This window comes from Coregonus clupeaformis, chromosome 35 (assembly GCF_020615455.1).
Source record: "Coregonus clupeaformis isolate EN_2021a chromosome 35, ASM2061545v1, whole genome shotgun sequence".
Classification (NCBI taxonomy): domain Eukaryota; kingdom Metazoa; phylum Chordata; class Actinopteri; order Salmoniformes; family Salmonidae; genus Coregonus; species Coregonus clupeaformis.
This window is the reverse complement of record NC_059226.1, coordinates 21,812,864-21,836,118: the sequence shown is the minus strand read 5'-3', so window position 1 is coordinate 21,836,118 and position 23,255 is coordinate 21,812,864. Positions and strand designations below refer to the sequence as shown.

The window sequence follows — 23,255 nt, the reverse complement described above, 5'->3', positions numbered from 1 at the left end:
CTTTCCTCCCTCAACCCATGTAGCAACAGTAGCTAATAGAACAATTTATTATAATTATTGTGTTACAGAAGTTTATTTTGCTTTATAGTTGGAGTTAACCGTTTTTTGGTTACACAGGATGGCTCTCGACTCCAAGTAACAAGATCTGCTCAATTCTTCCATTCTGGAGACTTACACTACTGTGACAAACCACACGGTGGCATCATTGTGATGTAGATGTGACATCATGAATGAGCATTTGTTGCATTTTCAAATACGAATGTATATGACCCAGGTCTGATCTAGGTAATTCACAGGTTCTGTTCATTAGAGCACACTGCGGAAAATGAAAATTAGTGTTTCTTATTGGCCAATTCCAGGTATAGACCTCTCCGATTCAATCCAGTTTCTTCCGTTTGGTGCCTAATGAACACGACCCTGATCTCGTACAGAGTCATACACACAGAGACATGGGTTGAGAAAAGGATAAGGCTTTTATTGAGGGTATAATTTACAGTGGGTGGGGTAGGGAGGGGGACGGTTCATGTTTCTGGAGTCTGTTGCTTCTGCTCTGGTGGGGGCTTGGGTTTACTGTCCTGTGTCTGAATAGAGAGCTCCTCATCTAGACGCTCCTTTGCTCGCACCACCTTTAAATACACACAGGGACAGACATGGACACACACACAAGCAGACAGACAGGACACACACAATTACTTGAGCAAAATCCTTAGCAGTGCACCTCAATATATGGCAAATCATATTGATCTACTATCCTGTTATCATAATGATGCATTGACATTGTAAATATGAATTTAGGCTCGCACTGGATCTTGCATGTGGTATCCTAATATAAGCAATAAGGCATGATCATGATTATTATGACAGGGCACATTCTCAGACCTGTAGTGGCTATCCAATATTATTAGCCTAATTTCAGTTATCAGGACAGCCCTGTGCAAGGCTCTGTGCAAGCCTTAATAGCACCGAAGAGGTATGAAACCCAAGACTCAACTTGCCATTACTTCCTGTAAATACCTCAAGGAGGTGGTCTGAGTCTTCATAGCAGTTGTTACAGGAAGGAAGCAATTGATTGTTGAGTCTCTTGGTTTCAAACCTCTCTGGCACTAGTAAGCACTGGCTCGCGATACTGGAAATGAAACAATGAACCTCACCTTGGACTGTAGATAGAAGGAGCCGCCCACTGCCTTGTCGTTGACTTTAAAAAGGTGTTCATAGTTCTGTTGACAAAGTAAAGCAGGTCAGTCATGAACAGGTTGGCCCCACCAATGGCGTAATAAGTAAATACATTTATAATCAAATACACACTTCAAAAATTCAAGAAATTGTGCCAATTGAGTTTAGTCCAAAGGGGTTTTAAGGGAGGACAAAACTTGTCCGTCTTGCATGTAGGCCACATGAAGGAACTTCCTGTCTTCTAAGGAGGACATTTGAGAGTGTGGCCCTGTCCAGAAAAAACCCTAGCCCGGGCCCTACCCCATAGACACTTGTGTAAATATCACTGGATCGGGATGAACAATATGCAACATCTCCTCCTAGCCTATTAGGGGACAAGATGGAGGTACCGGTACATTGTTTATACCCATCCAATCATCTATGCGTCGTGAAGTTCCTAGGGGAAGGGGCTAGGGCAGGGACTGTGTTCTCTGGGTGTCGTCTTCAATGTACTTTTAAGTGTGTGCATGTGTGTATGAGTGTGTGTGTGTGTGTGTGTGTGTGTGTAAACACCTTATGGAGCTCCTCAGGGGTGAGCGTGGAGATATTGAGGATCTGTTGGGCCTCCTGTAACGTCATCCCAGTGATACTAGAGGCTGCTGCAGACTGCTGGCCGGCACGCCCCCTGGCCTCCGCTGCAGCTTGACTTGCTGCAGACAGAGACAGAAGAGACAGGGTTGGTCGCCTTCTCAGCTAACGAAAATAGCCAACTTATGCAGAGTCTGTTTCTCTCTCAGAGAGAGAAAGAGACTTAATTGCCCTAAATGAGACATGTTTTCACAGTCCATTTTACATTGAAATACCATACAAAAGCATTGTTGAGTGAGGAACATACCTGCATATTCTTGCCGTAACGCACGCGCAAACGCCCGTCCTACCACCTGCGCCCCCATGACAATGATCTGTGCAAGATATCTGGCCTACGCAGAGACAAGAGATTGTTAGCTACACTTTATGTCAACAGAACGCAACAGTCTGGTTTGGCTCAAGAAGGCCTAGTCTTGCGACAGATTACAGCTCATAATGAATGAATGGCAACAGCAATGCAAACAAAACCCACATCTCCCCCTTGGCTCACATTAGACCTGGTTAGTTTCAAACAACATTGTGAACCTGCCATAGCCATACTGTTAGGACAGTATTTCAGAGCGCAGGCAAAGGTAGAGTGGGTTTGATGCACGCTCAGTGACTGTGCAGTAGGCGCAGTGCGGATGAGCACGTCATTAACTACACTGAACAAAAATATAAACGCAACATGCAATAATTTCAAAGATTTTACTGAGTTACATTTCATATAAGGAAATCAGTCAATTGAATATAATTCATTAGGCCCTAATCTATGGATTTCACATGACTGTTGGTCACAGATACCTTTAAAAAAAGTAGGGGCGTGGATCAGAAAACCACAGTCAGTATCTGGTGTGACCACCATTTGCCTCATGCAACGCTTGTTGTCCCACTCCTAGTCAATGACTGTGCAAAGTTGCTGGATATTGGCGGGAACTGGAACACGCTGTCGTACACGTCGATCCAGAGCATGCTCAATGGGTGGTGACATGTCTGGTGAGTATGCAGGCCATGGAAGAACTGGGACATTTTCAGCTTCCAGGAATTGTGTACAGATCCTTGCAACCGTGCATTGTCATTCTAAAACATGAGGTGATGGCGGCAGATGAATGGCACGACAATGTACCTCAGGATCTCGTCACGTTATCTCTGTGCATTTAAATTGCCATCGATAAAATGCAATTGTGTTCATTGTCCGTAGCTTATGCATGCCCATACCATAACCCTACCACCACGGGGCACTCTGTTCACAACGTTGACATCAGCAAACCGCTCGCCCACACGACGCCATATACATGAGGGGTTGGACATACTGTGAGGCCGGTTGGACATTGTTAGATTAATTTGTATTTTAAGAATAATGACTAAAGGATTTCACCCCAAATACAGTATAAATGTGTAAACTGTGTTAGAATTATCAACCCACTAACAGAGGGGGGCGGGACTAAACATTCCAGGGTGAAGGAGAAAGGTGGAAACTGTTTAAGAAAGCCTCCTAAAGGTGGGCGGAGCAAAGTGCCTTTGTGTGTCAAGAGGTATAAAACAGGAGGGTATGGGTTTTGGCGCCAGAGCTCTCCATGAATAAAAATACAGATCATTCTTGCTGGTTGTGGACCTTGAATCATTTTTGATTAAAACCAGAGCCTTACAACCTCTGGTAATGATTCAAGCTTAGGTTGAATTAGAGATAGAAATTATCTTAACAGACACACTGCCAAATTCTCTATAACGACATTGGAGCCAATTTACGGTAGCGAAATGAACATTCAATTCTCTGGCAACAGCTCTGGTGGACATTCCTGCAGTCAGCATGCCAATTGCACGCTCCCTCAAAACTTGAGACATCTGTGGTATTGTGTTGTGTGACAAAACTGCACATTTTAGAGTGGCCTTCTACTGTCCCAACACAAAGTGCACCTGTGTAATGATCATGCTGTTTAATCAGCTTCTTGATAAGCCACACTGGTCAGGTGGATGGATTATCTTGGCGAAGGAAAAATGCTCACTAACAGGGATGTAAACAAATGTATGCACAACATTTTAGAGAAACAACATTTTAGTGCGTATGGAACATTTCTGGGATCTTTTATTTCAGCTCATGAAACATGGGACCAACACTTTATGTTGAGTTTATATTTTTGTTCAGTGTAGTAAGCTCGCTTAATAAAGCAACAATATGAGCTACCGTCCTAGCTAAAGATAGAAGACATATCAAGGAGTCATTACGGTTACATAAGCTAAATTAGACAGCCAAGCTTGGCAAGGTGTGCGGGCTATGGCAAGAGAAGCATGCAGCGTTTCTCCTTCACAGCTTCCCTAAACATGACACAGCAATCCATATGGTTTCAAAAGACAAAAATATCTCACCATTGCTTTTCTCCGACTATTTACAGTACAGTACAAGATAAGACGCTGGAGAAGCACGGCGTTTTCACATGTACCACCATCAAGGTCGCAGTTGATTCAAAGTTCAAGGGCCAAACTCGGAAGAAAGATATTCGAGCTTGATGAAGATCCACATGTCGGCGCTTTCACTGTATGAAAATACTGCTCTCTAGTGGATGGATGTTTAAACTGCACCCATTTTCATTGTGCAGCCTTCATCATCATTTTACATTTACGTCATTTAGCAGACGCTCTTATCCAGAGCGACTTACAAATTGGTGCATTCAACTTATGATAGCCAGTGGGACAACCACTTTTTTTTTAAATGGGGGGATGGGTATAAGGAATACTTTTATACTATTCCAGGTATTCCTTAAAGAGGTAGGGTTTCAAGTGTCTCCGGAAGGTGGTCAGTGACTCCGCTGTCCTGGCGTCGTGGGGGAGCTTGTTCCACCATTGGGGTGCCAGAGCAGCGAATAGTTTTGACTGGGCTGAGCGGGAACTGTGCTTCGGTAGAGGTAGGGGGGCTTGCAGGCCAGAGGTGGATGAACGTAGTGCCCTCGTTTGGGTGTAGGATCAGAGCCTGAAGTTAAGGAGGTGCCGTTCCCCTCACAGCTCCGTAGGCAATCACCATGGTTTTGTAGCAGATACGAGCTTCAACTGGAAGCCAGTGGAGTGTGCGGAGGAGCGGGGTGACATGAGAGAACTTGGGAAGGTTGAACACCAGACAGGCTGCAGTGTTCATAATGTCTTTACATTTACATTTAAGTCATTGTTACACCGGGAAGATTTTCCGGAAAGCTGCCCTTTTCGTCCTCATGCTAGGTAGAAAGTGTGTTGAACAACAAAGGATAGTCAGCCAATCAGGCTCAGTGCGGGCTACGTCGTTGCGCTGTGGAAATGTCAGTGACAAATTCATAACATTGCCTGTTTTTGCAGTAAGCAGGTCTCCTGTACCTGTGCCCATGAGTGGAGTAGGTTAAGTCAAGGTGCCGGGGGTGAGCTTTGCTGAGGGCCCTAAAGTGATTAGAAGTGATTTTAGTTGAGATTTCCTATTTAAATACGCCATACCTCGTATCCTCCAAGGAGATGTTTTATTTTCTCATGTGCAAGAGATTATTACTATGTTACTTTGTTTCAAAAAGTACCTGGTATCCTCCAAGGAGATGTTTGATTTAAACCATTAGCTTCTGAGTTAAACAATAAGCTTTTGAGTACTCAGATGGCAGTAATGTGTCACTAATCACAGTGGGTGCAGTCCACCGTACTATGCCATCAACCTACATACCACCAGGCTTGCCATCCGCCATGCAGTCATTCATCAGTCCTGTTTGGCAATAGGTGAACATAATGTAATTCACGTTATTGTTCCTTTCCCATTGTTTTCATTCAAGTGAAATAATTGCTTCTATTATCTTTCTCCAGATACCCCTATTACAAGTGTTGACGTTATATTCTAAAATGGTACTAATCGCCAGTGGAACATCTATTATTGCTCTGTACATGATTTTCATGAATTAAGCCTATACTTGAAAGTGTGTTTCTCTTGTCTCTGTGAAAGCAGTAGGATTAATAATTGCTATATTAGCTTACATTAGAATTCACTCTGTAACTAGTGGGTGGGAATTGTAACGCCACTGAATAATTTTGAATGAATAGGGGGCCTTTGTTGAGGATAGGGCCCTCAGCAAAGCTCATCCCCGGCACCTTGACTTGAACTACTCCCCTCATGGGTGCAGGTACAGGGGACCTGCTTACTGCCCAAACAGGATTCAATCTGGTCTTCATACTGTACTGTATAGCAATGTTATGAATTTGTCATTGTGAATTAATTTGCTATTGTATGAACTGTTTTTGTCCCTAGAAATGCCTTTTAAACATGAATTTCGATATTGATTGTGATTCAACATATTTGCTAAGACAATGTTCAGCAGTTATGTTTTTGAAGCTCAAACAAATAAATAAACTATTCAAAGACAACAACGTTGTAGTGTGTGGCTGTTTATTGCCTTTGTTAATGCACCCTTGACAACAATGACATGCATTACCAATTAATGATTGTACATCAGACGAGCATCCATAGATTAGGGAGAGTTTGACATATACTAAGCCATTCCCCACACATTACTTTTATTTGGCCATTTCCACAGCGTAGTCCGCACACAGCCTGTTCAACACAGGTTCTAGTGCCATGCTGTCAGACCCCAGTGGAGCTCAGTGTAAACAAGCGTAATAGTAGGGTCGGAATCTTCTGGCAACATCATGACAAGTAGATTTACTAATTTAGCACTTTTTATTTGAGATTAGCATATGTTTTCCCCTTTAAACATACTTTTGTTTTAAGCAACAAATTGAATGACAAAGAATGGCATGTGTACAAGGTTGAAAAAGTTGTTTATTGCAAGGCAACATGAACATTCCCACAAAACCATTATTCATAAGATGGACAGAGAAATAATGCATTATTCAAAGTATTTAAAAAAAAGAACAGATTTTTCTTTTTGTTAATATCCCAAAGAACAATGTAAGACATTTGAGAGATTGCAGGCACAAAACACATGACACACACAGTCACTGACACCAACAATATCTAGGCCCTACAGTCAATGCAGTGTTCACTTTTCAAGTACTACACAATGGCTGCGTTTACACAGGCAGCCCAATTCTGATATTTTGCCCAAGTATTGGCAAAAAGCTCTGATCTGATTGGTTTAAAGACCAATTAGTGGCAAAATAATCAGAATTGGACTGCCTGTGTAAACTCAGTGAGTCTGACTACCATTCAAGGTTGGTTGGTTGGTTCCAGTCTTTCTGTCATTGTGAACAACATGATTGGTTCGATCAGACTTGGATTAGCCTATTAAAAGTATTGCCTTGTGCTGTACTAGCCTTGATCATGGCTGCTGTGATTGCATCATATAGTATTAATACTGTACGTTTTCAAGAAAAATAAACAGAATGATTGTTTACTACAGTATAATAAAAGAATGAGCTCCTTTAGTGAGGAATACTTCAATAACAGTCTTAAGACCAAGTGTTAACATATGAGGTACAGGAATTCCAGTTATACAGTCTATCGATCTAGAAAGAAACGTACAGATACATACTGCTCTCCACCATATTACAACCTCAGAGATGCACAGACACACTCCTGTAGAACTCCCACAGAAGGTGTTTTGGCTTTTCAATACATGACACCCACATGTAAGAACGTCACATATATTTAAGAGTCCCCCAAAACAGAGCACAGCCCCAATGCTATACACTATCTCCCAAGATCAGCTGGCGGAACTAAGATATGCACCTGGGTCGCATTCATTAGGGCACGCAATGGAAAACGTTTTGAAACGCTTTGCAACTGAAAACAAAAATAAGTGTTTCTTATTGGACAAGTCCAAGTAATCCGTCCCTGTTTGAGGTTGTTTTCTTCCGTTTGGTGACTAATGAACACGACGCTGGAGTGGTACTGGACTGCTAGTAGTTCTTTATCACTGGCCAGAGAATGAAGCTACCTAAACAACAAAATAATATTATATTTCTATCAATAGAAATCAAAGTCATGCTTTAACCTGAAGGCTATTTACCCTGTTGTACCCTGTCTGTGTTTCTTTGCTGTGTGCTTGTTGAGACCGTATGGGGATATCACTGACCATCTAACATCCACGGACTACAGGAGCTGGAGGTGCAGATGGGATATCCAGGTGCAGAGGTGGAGAGTGAGTGAGTGAGTGAGTGAGTGTGAGTCTATGTGTGTGTGTGTGTGTGTGTTTGTGTCTGTCAATATATAGTGATGCATAGGAGGTGGTAAATCTGGAAGACCATAGATACTGTATTCAAGAGCATGCGTTTTAGTTTTTCTATAGTTACTGTGTTTCAAAGATTATGGAGTTCGGTTCATATTGGCCCATAAAAAAGCAAGCAGTGGTCTAGTCATTATTATTATGACACAGGTGTAAGGTTAGGAGTGGTAACATACAGACAGACACACAGGTGTCCATCCAGTGTGGAGGTAAGGGCTGGGTTGTAAGGAAGTGTTGGGAGTCATGTAACTATCTAGCCTAGTAGGAATGTTAGCTATTTACAGTACAAGGCAGCTGCAAGTCAAAGGTCGAATTGAGGTAAGGTTGCCTTTAACCACAGATCTAGGATCAGATTCCCAACCTCCAATCCTAACTTTAACCATTATGGGGAGGAAAACATATCTGATCCTAGATCAGCCAATGGTTAAAGGCAACGTCTACTTATTCAGAGTATTAGAGGATGATATGGGGATATGGGCGGTAGGGTTGCACAAGTCCAGGAATTCTCCAACTGGGATTTCTGGAAAACCTAGGAATTTGGGGAAAGTTTATGGAATTTTGCAACCCTAATGGGAGGTTTAATGTTAGGTGTTTGGGAGATGTTTTTTTGACATAGGATGCATCAGTGGCACGCAGGAATGGCAAGTTTAAGTCCAGCAGGCCCCTTAGTTACTGCTGGCACCCTGACTGGTCCGCAAGGCAACACACACTAGTCACCCTGAAAGACACAAGAGCATGGGTAAATGTGTGTGTGTGTGTGTACATCTGTGAGTGTGTACATCTGTGTTTGTGTGTACATCTGTGTTTGTGTGTGTGTGTGTGTGTGTGTGTGTGTTTGTCACTCACCCACTCATCGTCTTCTACTCCCTGGAAGGACTCCTGTGGTAGAGGGTTGTCATCCATGTTCCCCAGCTTGCCTATCATGGCACTCAACAGCTGTAGCACAGGCATATGATTAACACACTATAGTCACACTACTAACTAGTGGTGTTTCTATACTATCTTAATCATGTTTACATATCTTGCATTACCCATCTCATATGTATATACTGTATTCTATACTATCTATTGCATCTTAGCCTATGCTGCTATGACAATGACATTGCTCATCCATATATTTATATATTCTTATTCCATTCCTTTACTTAGATTTACTTAGTGTGTATTAGGTATTTGTTGTGGAACTGTTAGATATTACTTGCTAGCTATTGCTGCACTGTCGGAACTAGAAGCACAAGCATTTTGCTACACTCGCAATAACATCTTCTAACCATGTGTATGTGACCAATACATTTTGATTTGGTGGGTACCAATATCCATCATTTAACATGATTTCGATATCGTTTGATATTGATATGAGCAAGACATATTGTGATATCGGTTTATCATTGCTATTAACCTACACTATTAGGTAAAAGAGCATTCATGAGTCTTGCAGGCACAAAACCCTCTCACAGGCTCTTAATTTAGCATAGTTAACTGCCTGCTGATGGGCCATCAACTGGCTTCCCATTGTATTCAAACTGGTTAGGTAGGTAGGCCTATATGCTACCAGAATATTCACGTCTGGCCCAATAGAAAATCCACAAGCAGTTGTCTGGACTTCACAAAGCCGTGGAAATGAACAGAAAATGAAACATTCATACATGATGTTGGTTAAAACGGATATCAAAATAGATTTTTCCATCCCTACTAATAACTATTCATACTATTACTGTGACAAAACATGACAAATAATAAAACAGTCACCAAGCTTCCATATAGCTAGCTGCACTCAAAGAGAAATACTCACTAAGATAAGATGCTTTACATTCAGATAGTAGCAACACACACATACACATACGCACACAGACACACACAAACAGGTGCACACACACAGACAGACAGACACACAGGTGCACACAGACAGACAGACAGACAGACAGACAGACAGACAGACAGACAGACAGACAGACAGACCTCATCTTTCTTCTGCTCGTCAGTCTTCTCCTCCAGGTAGTGAGAGGATGGCAGGTACTTTCTCACTTGGACCTCCTTGGGTGCCTCACTCACTGAGAGGACAGACAGACAGACAGACAGACAGACAGACAGACAGAAACAGTGAAAGTGAGACAAGAGAGTTGGGAGGGGTTTGTATCAGAATGGAGGTGGACCACTGTATATATACTGTGTGTTCTAAAGACAGCAGCCCTAACCTAACCGCTAGACCACAGCAGGCCACATGCAGAGACACTGAGCAAGTCTTCTCTGGCTTGATTAGTCTCAATCAGTCAGGTCTGGAAGGACATGGATCTTCACACATGCTAATCAAAATCAAATCAAATCACATTTTATTGTTCACATACATGTGTTTAGCAGATGTTATTGCGGGTGTAGTGAAATGCTTGTGCTTCTAGCTCCGACAGTGCAGTAATATCTAACAAGTAATATCTAACAATTTCACAACATATACCCAATACACACAAATCTAAGTAAGGAATGAATTAAGAATATATACATATATGGACGAGCGATGTCAGACCGGCATGGTCTAAAATACAGTAGAATAGTATAGAATACAGTATATACCATGCTGTGTTGTCATGTGTTGCTGCCATGCTATGTTGTTGTCTTAGGTATCTCTTTATGTAGTGTTGTGTTGTCTCTCTTGATGTGTGTTTTGTCCTATATTTGTATTTTATTATAATTTTTATCCCAGCCCCCATCCCCGCAGGAGGCCTTTTGCCTTTTGGTAGGCCGTCATTGTAAATAAGAATTTCTTCTTAACTGACATGCATAGTTAAATAAAGGTTAAATAAATAAATACAAATAAATGTATACTTGGGATACCAGGTCCTGTGTTGCCCAGTTGGTAGAGCATGGCGCTTGCAACACCATGGTTGTGGGTTCGATTCCCACGGGGGACCAGTACGAAAAAAAGGATGAAAATGTATGAACTCACTACTGTAAGTCACTCTGGATCAGAGCGTCTGCTAAAATGATATCGCTTTTCAACTGAAAAAGTAAAAAAATAGCTGGAGGGGGTCTTTAAGGATTCTGATGCGTTTAACCACCACACTGACTATCTCTTCAGATGCACAGCAAACAAGTGTTGGACTGAAAGAGAGAGGCATCGGTCGCCGGACACCCCAGACAGAGCAAAGGAACAGGACATTAAAAAAGCGAATGCGGCGTCGCCTAAGACAGGTTTATAAATGTGAAACGATATACATTTTACATACAGTACTGAGTTTTGAAAAGATGAGACTTGTTCCATGGATTTTTATGTGTGTTGTTTTACTTAGAAATTCCAGTGTTCAAGACCTTTCGTTTATTGGGCAGAATAACTTATTGTCTCCTGTAATTTCACAGGCTGAAAGAACTCACTGATGAAGAGAGGCAGTGTTTTGAGGGGGTGACTGAAGACATGATGTCTGATCATAGGAGGTTGGTGGCACCTTCATTGGGGAGAACAGGCTTGTGTTAATGGCTGGAGTGGAATAAGTGAATGGTATCAAGAACATGAAACACATGGTTTCCATGGTTTCCATGTGTTTGATGCCATTCCATCTGCTCCGTTCCAGCCATTATTATGAGCCATCCTCCCCTCAGAAGCCTCCACTGTGTCTGATGTGGCGACGGACCCAGAAGACCCCAACGCATTTATAGCGACTTCCCCACGCAGGCGCTCCCAAGAGTTTGAGTACTTGATTGCGTCAGCGGATGAAAGAAGAAGGGCCAAGCGAACTTATGGGGAGAAAAAGCGCCGGCACAGCGAAAACCGGAGCAACCGGCCACTTCCACCGCAGCCCTACCCTGAACAGTCGGTGCAAAGGGAGTGTTGTGTACACAGACAATCAATAGACAGTCACAGACAATCAATACAGTGCTTTTTTAATCTAATTTAATCAAATTTTGCTATTTCATTACATTGATTTAGTATTCACTTATTTTTATTATAATTTCTTATTTTTCGGAAGGTTTAGTTCTTATGTTTCTTATTTTTTTATTTTAGGAGAATTTCTTTAGCTTTTTTGTGTAGTTTTTCTTACACAACACATTTCCTATACATTATAATAACATTTTTTTTTTTGAAGGGGATTATGGGATTATTTCTTACGTATGTTTTATGTTATCTTGGGGAGCGGTGCTTTAACAATAGAGAGGTCTCTCTCTTCAACGTTTGCACTTCTTAGCATGTAGGGGGTATGTCTCAGACTGGACACACTGGGAGTCCAGATCTTTAGTCACCACTGAGTGTTAACATTATTAAACAGTCACCAGATAACGCTGCTTTGGAGTCAACACAGATAAAATATCTTAGATCCTCTGTGTGGCACCTCTTCAGAGGTGTATGAATAACTAGGAGTATAAATGTAGGGCATTTGGTGCAGTGAGAGCATTTCAGGGAATTCTGCTATAGGTTGGTCCTTATAAACTGTACATGCTTTGCTTCTCATCTGAAATTCTAAATGCTGATCTAACAGTAATGCTGTTGACTTCAGCCCACTGTCTGTACTATATGTACTATATGAGCAGAGCTGAGGTTAGCCCCTACCTGGGGTCATGTCTTTGGGCTTGAGGCTGATGGAGCGATGCTTCCCATCACAACCAGCCAGCCAGGCTGAGGCTGTCAGAGAGGACTCCCACCACACTGCTGTGTCTGGGTACACATCATCCTGGAAGAACTCTTTCTGTGGACGGACAGAGAGAAGGAGGGAGGGAGACGAGACATGACGGGGTTAGTTCAGAACTCACAACTCAAACTCAAAGTCCATAGACTAAGAACAAACAGGGGTTCACATACCAAACCCTTTTTACTGGTAGTCCTTTGAGGCCATGGTCTGAAAAGTCATCAAATAACTGCAGGTTTTTCCTATTTCCCCCAAATATACACTAGATGGAGGTGTTCAGCCATGACTCACTCTGACGCGGGGGACTCTGAAGGCCACTGGCTCTATGGAGGTCTTACTGAGCCTCAGACCCCTGGCCACCTCCACATCTTGCACCACACACTCAGTCTTCGGCAGGAAGGTCAAGCCCTAAACACAGGAAACAGGAAGTTCACGCAGAGAGATTCTACAGGTCTACAGGAGCCAGCGTAATTGATTGACTGATCGTCAATTAGTCAGTCAGTCAATCAATTCACAGACATTTTATACAAGTCACAAATTCAGGGAAATGTTTTCATCCATTGACTACAAAACACGTAATAAAAAGGAGAGGGATATATGAAAATGAGAAAAGAAAGAGTGAAAAGGAGGAATGTAAATGCAGTAAACATAAAGACTATACCTTGTGGGGCTCTGAGGAGTTGAAGCTGGCACATTCCAGGAAATAGGGAGCCTCTGGCACTATCTCAAATATGTACACTCGCGTGTCACCCTGGTAAACAACAACAACAACAAACAATGGCTGTATAGGTTTACTCGTGTCAAAGTCGGGGTATGGGGAGTCAGTATGAGAATCTACCAATCCACCAATGGCCGACATTAGCCAGGTCCCAGATAGTTTTTTGTTGTCTACTACTGAAATGCCATAGGAGTTGGCAAGACAGCACAAACAGATCTGGAACCAGGCTAGGCAGACATTATTATCATTAAGCACAAGAGTCTGTAACAGACTTTCAACACAACATCAAGTCAATATGGCTCCTATTTTCATCCATTCAAAAGAAATGCTCTGTTTGTTTATTCGTTTGTTTGCTGTTGTTTACCTTTCCGGTGAGGATGACGACGCTGGTGTCAGGGTCGTAGAAGGGAATGAGGGTGGAGGGCGAGACATCAGTGGGGGCGCTGGCGATGGCCCCGGAGGACAGGGACTCAGCGGAGTGCAGGTACAGGGTTCTCTCACTGCGACTGCAGAAGGGGAAAACACATCAGGGGTCAAAGGTGAGGTGAACTGTGGTGACCATCAATGAGATCTAGGGTCAGAAGCTAAGGATCCTCATCACTAAGCTAAGGATCCTGGGACTAAACACCTCCCTCTGCAACTGGATCCTGGACTTCCTGACGGGCCGCCCCCAGGTGGTAAGGGTAGGTAACAACACATCTGCCACACTGATCCTCAACACGGGGGCCCCTCAGGGGTGCGTGCTCAGTCCCCTCCTGTACTCTCTGTTCACCCATGACTGCATGGCCAGGCACGACTCCAACACCATCATTAAGTTTGCCGACGACACAACAGTGGTAGGCCTGATCACCGACAACGATGAGACAGCCTATAGGGAGGAGGTCAGAGACCTGGCCGTGTGGTGCCAGGACAACAACCTCTCCCTCAACGTGACCAAGACAAAGGAGATGATTGTGGACTACAGGAAAAAAAAGAGGACTGAGCACGCCCCCATTCTCATCGACGGGGCTGTAGTGGAACAGGTTGAGAGCTTCAAGTTCCTTGGTGTCCACATCACCAACGAACTATCATGGTCCAAACACACCAAGACAGTCGTGAAGAGGGCACGACAAAGCCTATTCCCCCCCAGGAGACTGAAAAGATTTGGCATGGGTCCTCAGATCCTCAAAAAATTCTACAGCTGCACCATCGAGAGCATCCTGACTGGTTGCATCACCGCCTGGTATGGCAACTGCTTGGCCTCCGACCGCAAGGCACTACAGAGGGTAGTGCGTACGGCCCAGTACATCACTGGGGCCAAGCTTCCTGCCATCCAGGACCTCTATACCAGGCGGTGTCAGAGGAAGGCCCTCAAAATTGTCAAAGACTCCAGCCACCCTAGTCATAGACTGTTCTCTCTGCTACCGCACGGCAAGCGGTACCGAGTGCCAAGTCTAGGTCCAAAAGACTTCTCAACAGCTTCTACCCCCAAGCCATAAGACTCCTGAACAGCTAATCATGGCTACCCGGACTATTTGCACTGCCCCCCACCCCATCCTTTTTACGCTGCTGCTACTCTGTTAATTATTTATGCATAGGCACTTTAACTCTACCCACATGTACATATTACCTCAACTACCTCAACTAGCCGGTGCCCCCGCACATTGACTCTGCAACGGTACCCTCCTGTATATATAGCCTCCCTACTGTTATTTTATTTTACTTCTGCTCTTTTTTTTCTCAACACTTTTTTTGTTGTTGTTTTATTTTTACTTTTTTTGTTAAAAATAAATGCACAGTTGGTTAAGGGCTGTAAGTAAGCATTTCACTGTGATGTCTGCACCTGTTGTATTCGGCGCATGTGACCAATAAAATTTGATTTGATTTGATAGGTTGTTTTCCTCTTCACTAGGACCATAAAGCCATTGGTCTCCAACAAAGTTGAACTGTTTTTTTTTATGTGAACCAAGATTATGGGTGAACTACATGTCAGACTGTCTGAATGGTCATAGACAGACAATGAACTGAATGAATGAAATTAAATGGATTGTTATGCACAAATTGAAGCTCAACTACCAAACAGAAATACAGAGAAATATTCACCTGTCAAATCCTGACACCATCAGGTATTTGCCGTCACACACCCACACCACACGAGCCCCCCTGTGGCCCTCAGGACCTGCACCCTCCTGCAGAGAGAGAGAGAGAGAGAGAAGGAGAATGAGAGAAAGAGAGAGATATGTAAATACTCTGTTTCCACACAAAAAGGTTCAAAACTCCTCATGTCTCCCGTACACACACCTGTACTGGGTCAGCAGACTTGCGAGGGTCGTAGATGCGCAATTTCCCATCCTTACACACCGTGGCCAGGAGTTTACCATCCGGACTCCATGCCATCCCAAATATCTACATGCACACCAGGAAGGAGAGAGGGAACAGAGAAAGGAAAAAGTTGAAATGAAGCGAATGAGACAAGCAAAATGCACATTCCTTGTACATACTGTAGGTAGTCTCAATCAATCAATATCCATCCATCCATCTATTATTATTATTATTATTATTATTATCCCAGATCAATTCTACCACGCCCTATTCTCTAACAAAACCAGTGGTTCCGCCCTCTGCCAATGCCACATTCCTTATGTCCCGCCCCTTTCCCTCCTCCCCGTCACCTGATCCTGGTGTCCCCGGAGCACTTTGACCTCGTCCCCAGACTCCAGGTCCCACAAGCGCACAGTCTGGTCGTAGGAGGAGGATGCCAGCAGGCCCAACGCCAGGGGGTGGAACTTGACTGAGTAGATCTTCTCAGTGTGGCCTGTGATTGTTCAAAACCCCTGTCACTCACTCACATTCTATCAATCGATCAAGATATTATTTATTTATATTGATAGATTGATCATGTTATGATCTACTCAGTAAATCACACAGTATAAGGCTATATAAGGATAATATGAGACACTGTAGCAAATTGCATACCGGTATCCTGTACATTTAGTTTCTGTCACTCATTGAATGAAGGATAGTGCACTGATATGTGGCTACATTCACTCACACATCTAAATGTTCACATATTTCACATTGGACCCATCTAAATGTTCACATATTTCACATTGGACCCATCTAAATGTTCACATATTTCACATTGGACCCATCTAAATGTTCACATATTTCACATTGGACCCATCTAAATGTTCACATATTTCACATCTAAATGTTCACATATTTCACATTGGACCCCAAAAGCCCCTGCTCTGAGTCCAATTTAATTCAATTTAATTCAACTTTAACTGAACTTAATTGGGCTCAAGTTCCCTGCGGAGTGTGTCTTACCCTGCAGGATGGCCTCTGGCTCGGTCAGGGTCTCTGTCAGACCCCCCTCAGGCACCTGCCACACACGGATCTTAGCATCGTCGCCCGCCACCACCAGCCTGTGACTGTTGAAGGGGTCCCAGGAGAAGTCAGCCACGTTGACAGAGTTCTGGATGGTGGGCAGGCCTGTGTCCGCTAGCTTCCCAGCCTGAGATAACTGAGGAGGGGAGCAGGGGGGCAATGAAATACATCCCTCTTTCTTCAGTGTGTGAACCAATAAAGCCACATCTTTGTTCTTATATGGTGGCACCTGCAGAGATCCTATTAAATAACTATTTATACTATTAACTACTATTAATTATTACATTCTACAGTATATGTAATTCTGTAGCGGCCGCTTATTTCATGTTGGTTGAAGCGCTGTCTACTCCCCTCCAACTAATAAGATGACACAGCCATAAAACACCCTCACTTTAGCAGAATTCTGCTTTCTTGGCCAGGGCTCACTTAAAAAAGATAAATATAAGGACAAATTAAAATAACTAAAAGAATACTACAACATTTCGAATAAAGAAATATTATCTTCCATTTCCTTAGTACGGAAGTACCTCAAAGATGGCGATCTGACCCCCGGCGGTGGCGAGGGGCACGGCCACGCGATGGAGGTTGGCACAGAAGCCATCACACTCCCCGGGCGTGGTGAGGTTGAGCCCCTTCAGGTTGGTGAAGTGGGTGTCTCTGTGGAGCACCACACCCTGCAGGTGACGGAACTTACTGCTGGGACCTGGGGGAGGAAGTGAGGGAGGAGGAGAGGGAGGGAGGGAGGGAGGGGGAGGAGAGGGAGGGAGGAGCAGAGCGAGGGAGGGAGGGAGGAGGAGGAGAGGGAGGGGGGAGGGAGGAGGAGGAGAGGGAGGGGGAGGGAGGGAGGGAGGAGGAGGGAGGGAGGGAGGAGGAGAGGGAGGGAGGAGGGAGGGAGGAGGAGGAGAGGGAGGGGGAGGGAGGGAGGAGGGGAGGGAGGGAGGGAGGGAGGATTGGATCATCAAACAGATTCAGATTAAAAAACAAGGTTCTCTCCAGTCTAGTGCAAACCACCAACTCTCTCTCTCTCACAGTTCAGTTCTAAATACAGCTCAAACCAATAGTCAGCATGACATTATAATAAGATATTGACAAGATAAGGTAATGAGAGGAGAGGAGAGGAGATGAGAGAGAGAGAGAGAGAGCTCTCAAGAGAAGACAGGCTATGTGCACACTGCCCACAAAATGAGGTGGAAACTGAGCTGCACTTCCTAACCTCCTGCCAAATGTATGACCATATTAGAGACACATATTTCCCTCAGATTACAGCGATCCACAAAGAATTAGAAAACAAACCCAATTTTGATAAACTCCCTTATCTACTGGGTGAAAAACCACAGTGTGCCATCACAGCTGCAAGATTTGTGACCTGTTGCCACAAGAAAAGGGCAACCAGTGAAGAACAAACACCATTGTAAATACAACCCATATTTATGTTTATTTATTTTCCCATTTGTACTTTAAACTATTTGCACATTGTTACAACACTGTATATATACATAATATGACATTTTAAATGTCTTTATTCTTTTGGAACTTCTGAGTGTAATGTTTACTATTAATATTTATTGTTTATTTCACTTTTGTGTACTATCTACTTCACTTGCTTTGGCAATGTTAACATACGTTTCCCATGCCAATAAAGCCCTTAAATTGAAATTGAATTGAATTGAGAGCCTTACCTAGCATTGAGACTGATACTGTCAAATCTTACATAACACACTTCCTAATGACATAACCGGATATGTAACACAGAGCATTATGGGTAATGTAGTACCACTACAGTTTCCCAAAACTGCCTTACCCAGCATGTTGCTGATGGGTAAGGATATGTGTGTGTGTTGTGTGTGTGTTGTGTGTCTGTGTGTGTGTGTGTGTGTGTGTGTGTGTGTGTGTGTGTGTGTGTGTGTGTGTGTGAGAGAGAGAGAGAGAGATGTAGTACTGCTACAGTTTCCAAAACAGCCTTACCCAACATACTGCTGATGGCTTTGGCACTCTGGCTGGGGCTGGGGAGGAATCCTGAGGAGAGGCCAGAGGTGGAGGAGGGGGAGCGGGACGGGGCAGCACTGCTGCTGGGGGAGCTCAGGGGACTGCTGGAGGTAGAGCAGCCTCGCACTGGAGCCTCCTGGAGAGGAAGAACAATAGAGTAATACATAAATTTACATTTTTACATTTTAGTCATTTAGCAGACGCTCTTATCCAGAGCGACTTACAGTTAGTTAGTGCATAAATTATTTTAAATGTTTTCATACTGGCTCCCCGTGGGAATCGAACCCACAACCCTGGCATTGCAAACGCCATGCTCTATCAACTGAGATGCGCTGCGATGCAGTGCCTTAGACCACTGCGCCACTCGGGAGACTAATATACCTAACATATACAATATATAATCATATAATTAAACAATAAGGCAGAGGGGGTGTGGTATATGGCCAATATACCACTGCTAAGGGCTGTTCTTAAGCACGACGCAACACGGAGTGCCTGGATACAGCCCTTAGCGGTGGAATATTGGCAATATACCACAAACCCCAGAGGTGCCTTATTGCTATTATAAACTGGATACCAAGGTACTGTAATTAGAGCAGTAAAAATACATGTTTTGTCATACCCGTGGTATATGGTCTGATATACCATGGCTTTCAGCCAATCAGCATTCAGGGCTCGAACCACCCAGTTTATAATATTCAATATACTGTATATCAGGGGTGTCAAACGTACAGCCCGCGGGCCGGATCAGGCCCGCAAACGGGTTTAATCCGGCCCGCGAGATGATTAAAAAAATATAATAATAATAATAATTTGGAAAGTATAAAATGCGCTGCAATTTTTCAATAAAATAAACTGCTGTTCCAATTGCGTCCACTGGATGGCGCAATAGCAATTGTGTTAAGCAAGCAAACTGTTTATACCGGGGCAGAGCAAGTAGGTCAAGCACATGCAGCCAATGAGCTACTTTGTTTTGCCCGCGATATTTATTACGGCTTCTACTTTTAACATTATGTGCTTTGGCACCCTCATTGCCCCAATATGTCTCTGTCAAAAAAGAGAAAAGTGGACGCAGAGTGCAGAGGATTTGGACAGCCAGTTGAAGCAAAAAGTAAAGTCATTTATTGCGTTTTCGGTTGCAATTGATGAAAGCACGGACATTACAGATGTTGCACAACTGGCCATTTTTTCATCCGCGGAGTTGATGACACATTGACCGTCACGGAGTTCGTGGAGTTGGTGCCGATGACAGATACAACGACAGCAGCTGATATTTTTACCGCACTCGTCGGCGCGCTGGACAGGGTCGGAGTGGACTGGTCCCGCGCTGTCAGCCTGGCTACAGATGGTGTGCCCTCAATGATCGGGAAAAAAGCAGGCGTTGTGACAAAGTTCAGAGAGAAAGTGCAATCTGCAAATGGAGGACGTGATTTTTTGACTTTTCACTGTATTTTTGCACCAGGAGGCTTTGTGTTGCAAGTCATTAAAGATGGATAACGTCATGAAGGTGGTCATCCAAACTGTTAATTTCATCCGATCCAGAAGCCTGAATCACCGTCAGTTTGACAGCCTTCTCAGAGAGAAAGACCACATCTATGGCCTGCCATACCACACTGAGGTAAGATGGTTAAGCCGAGGTGCTGTGCTGAGGCGTTTCTTTGATTTATGAGAAGAAATTGAACAGTTCATGGAAGAAAAGGGCAAACCAGTGTTAGAATTTCATTCCGCAGAATGGATGCCGGACCTTGCATTTATGGTGGATGTTACAGAGCACCTGAATAACTTGAACAAACAGCTGCAAGGGCGCAACAAAGTTGTCATGCAGTATTATGACAGCATACGCTCTTTCAAGTTGAAGCTGTCATTGTGGGAGACGCAACTTGCCGGTGGTGATGCAGCTCACTTCCCCTGTCTGAAAAATGTGTGCGCGACCCAACATGTGGCAGACATGAAGCGGTTCAAAGATAAAATAACGGGACTGTTACGGGAGTTTGAGCAACGCTTTCAGATTTATGTTTATATGTTTTTATGTTGATGTGCTATTGTTTTTAATTGTTTTTATTTTATTTGTATATTTAACCTATTCTTGACTCTGTGGTTCTTGCACTTGTTTGGGGAACAGGATTTCATTATTTTTATCTACATTTCTGCCTGAGAAATGACACCCTGATATAGTTATGTGATCTGTGATATACTTCTGTGAATCACTGAGGCATTGTGTGTTTGTGTGTTCTTTGTCCTCAGAACTTTCAAATAACTTGAGGTGTTTTATGATTAATAGTGATGTTGTGCTTTTGGACACTGTCCTCAGGCTCCAGCTTTATGTTTATATGTTTTTATGTTGACGTGCTATTGTTTTTAATTGATTTTATTTTATTTGTATATTTAACCTATTCTTGACTCTGTGGTTCTTGCACTTGTTTGGGGAACAGGATTTCATTATTTTTATCTACATTTCTGCCTGAGAAATGACACCCTGATATAGTTCTGTGATCTGTGAAACAGTTCTGTTAATCACTGAGGCATTGTGTGTTTGTGTGTTCTTTTTCTTTAGAATTTTCAAATAAACTTGACGTGTTTTATGATTAATAGTGATGTTGTGCTTGTACTATTTTGGACACACTATCCTCAGGCTCCAGCTTTATGTTGTATGTTGATCGTATTAAAACAAAGAAAACAATCTGAAGTTGTTGTTTTTAAGTTATATATACCATGATTTTTCCGGTCCGGCCCACTTGGGAATAGATTTTCCTCCATGTGGCCCCTGAGCTAAAATGAGTTTGACACCCCTGCTGTATATGGTCTGATTAATATAAACAAACTTTCTAGAGAGGAGGAATAATAACAATATGGTCACTAAACAGACATCTTTATCCAAAGCTACTCACAGCTTTTCTACAGATTTTAGACACTCACAGATTTATCCAAGATATTCAATCAATACTGTATGTGTGGCCCAATGCAATAATACACAACAATTTGTGAGAAAATAAACAAAATGAAATAAAAACGTGGTTGCTAGCAGAGGGAATGGAGGGAACGGAGGGAGCCAAAAGAGAAATGAAAGCGACCCATAGAGGACGAGGAGAATGGATGATGCTGGACTCTCACCTCTTTGCTCCTCCCACTGGGCAGCTCTTTCTTAGCAGGCGTCTGATTGGCTGGCTTAGCGTTGTTAGGCTTCCGACGATTGGCTGGGTTGACACTGACCTTCTCAACCTGAGAAGACACACATGATTGGATGTTTAAGAGAACAGCAGGCTGTTGATTGGTCCTGAAGTACAAACCACCCTCTGTAGCTCAGTTGGTAGAGCATGGTGTTTGCAACGCCAGGGTTGTGGGTTCGTTTCCCACGGGGGGCCAGTATGAAAATGTATGCACTCCATACACAAAAAAATGTATGCACGCATGACTGTAAGTCGCTTTGGATAAAAGCGTCTGCTAAATGGCATATTATTATTATTATTATTATTATTATTTATTATTATTATTATTATTATAACTGTAAGTCGCTCTGGATAAGAGCGTCTGCTAAATGACTAAAATCTAAAATGTAAAAACCAAGCACTTCTATTGGTACTATATGCACATTGTATCCAAGTTAGAATACAGAGGATAGTTATATTATGTAGAGTGATGGTGGTACATCCAAGTTAGAATACAGAGGATAGTTACAGTGGGGAGAACAAGTATTTGATACACTGCCGATTTTGCAGGTTTTCCTACTTACAAAGCATGTAGAGGTCTGTAATTTTTATCATAGGTACACTTCAACTGTGAGAGACGGAATCTAAAACAAAAATCCAGAAAATCACATTGTATGATTTGTAAGTAATTAATTTGCATTTTATTGCATGACATAAGTATTTGATAGATCAGAAAAGTAGAACTTAATATTTGGTACAGAACCTTTGTTTGCAATTACAGAGATCATACATTTCCTGTAGGTTTTGACCAGGTTTGCACACACTGCAGCAGGGATTTTGGCCCACTCCTCCATACAGACCTTCTCCAGATCCCTCAGGTTTCGGGGCTGTCGCTGGGCAATACGGACTTTCAGCTCCCTCCAAAGATTTTCTATTGGGTTCAGGTCTGGAGACTGGCTAGGCCACTCCAGGACCTTGAGATGCTTCTTACGGAGCCACTCCTTAGTTGCTCTGGCTGTGTGTTTCGGGTCATTGTCATGCTGGAAGACCCAGCCACGACCCATCTTCAATGCTCTTACTGAGGGAAGGAGGTTGTTGGCCAAGATCTTGCGATACATGGCCCCATCCATCCTCCCCTCAATACGGTGCAGTCGTCCTGTCCCCTTTGCAGAAAAGCATCCCCAAAGAATGATGTTTCTACCTCCATGCTTCACGGTTGGGATGGTGTTCTTGGGGTTGTACTCATCCTTCTTCTTCCTCCAAACACGGCGAGTGGAGTTTAGACCAAAAACCTCTATTTTTATCTCATCAGACCACATGACCTTCTCCCATTCCTCCTCTGGATCATCCAGATGGTCATTGGCAAACTTCAGACGGGCCTGGACATGCGCTGGCTTGAGCAGGGGGACCTTGCGTGTGCTGCAGGATTTTAATCCATGACGGCGTAGTGTGTTACTAA

The 23,255-nt window shown here is 43.3% G+C and overlaps 2 protein-coding genes across 2 annotated transcripts in view; both read right to left on the bottom strand.

Moving 5' to 3' along the window:
* Window positions 1-454: 454 nt before the first annotated feature.
* On the bottom strand, window positions 455-4,284 carry LOC121551253 (mitochondrial import inner membrane translocase subunit tim16). The gene is made up of 5 exons (XM_041863821.2): window positions 4,147-4,284; window positions 2,048-2,132; window positions 1,726-1,862; window positions 1,152-1,217; window positions 455-626 (listed from the first exon to the last, which is right to left on the bottom strand). Exons 1-5 carry the CDS (start codon window positions 4,147-4,149, stop codon window positions 522-524), a joined length of 396 nt encoding a protein of 131 aa, XP_041719755.1. The 5' UTR covers window positions 4,150-4,284; the 3' UTR covers window positions 455-521.
* A 2,255-nt stretch (window positions 4,285-6,539) lies between these two features.
* Window positions 6,540-23,255, bottom strand: part of LOC121551778 (coronin-7-like) — a 248,257-nt gene continuing 231,541 nt past the window's right edge. Inside the window, exons 14-27 of the mRNA XM_045210923.1 lie at window positions 21,762-21,869; window positions 18,630-18,786; window positions 17,192-17,367; window positions 16,605-16,800; window positions 15,947-16,089; window positions 15,576-15,680; window positions 15,378-15,463; window positions 13,660-13,801; window positions 13,239-13,328; window positions 12,869-12,985; window positions 12,502-12,637; window positions 9,924-10,015; window positions 8,811-8,900; window positions 6,540-8,682 (exon numbers count right to left, since the gene is read on the bottom strand). Of these exons, the coding sequence (XP_045066858.1) occupies window positions 8,674-8,682; window positions 8,811-8,900; window positions 9,924-10,015; window positions 12,502-12,637; window positions 12,869-12,985; window positions 13,239-13,328; window positions 13,660-13,801; window positions 15,378-15,463; window positions 15,576-15,680; window positions 15,947-16,089; window positions 16,605-16,800; window positions 17,192-17,367; window positions 18,630-18,786; window positions 21,762-21,869 (1,647 nt within the window). The 3' untranslated portion in view covers window positions 6,540-8,673. The remainder of the gene's footprint in view (window positions 8,683-8,810; window positions 8,901-9,923; window positions 10,016-12,501; window positions 12,638-12,868; window positions 12,986-13,238; window positions 13,329-13,659; window positions 13,802-15,377; window positions 15,464-15,575; window positions 15,681-15,946; window positions 16,090-16,604; window positions 16,801-17,191; window positions 17,368-18,629; window positions 18,787-21,761; window positions 21,870-23,255) is intronic.

Excerpts from the sequence above, each read along its gene's own strand:
- LOC121551253 (XM_041863821.2), bottom strand. Across the intron at positions 1,863-2,047 it reads GTTACGGCAAGAATATGCAG|CAAGTCAAGCTGCAGCGGAG; the intron begins GTATGTTCCTCA and ends CTCTGTCTGCAG. Across the intron at positions 627-1,151 it reads CCTTCTATCTACAGTCCAAG|GTGGTGCGAGCAAAGGAGCG; the intron begins GTGAGGTTCATT and ends GTGTATTTAAAG.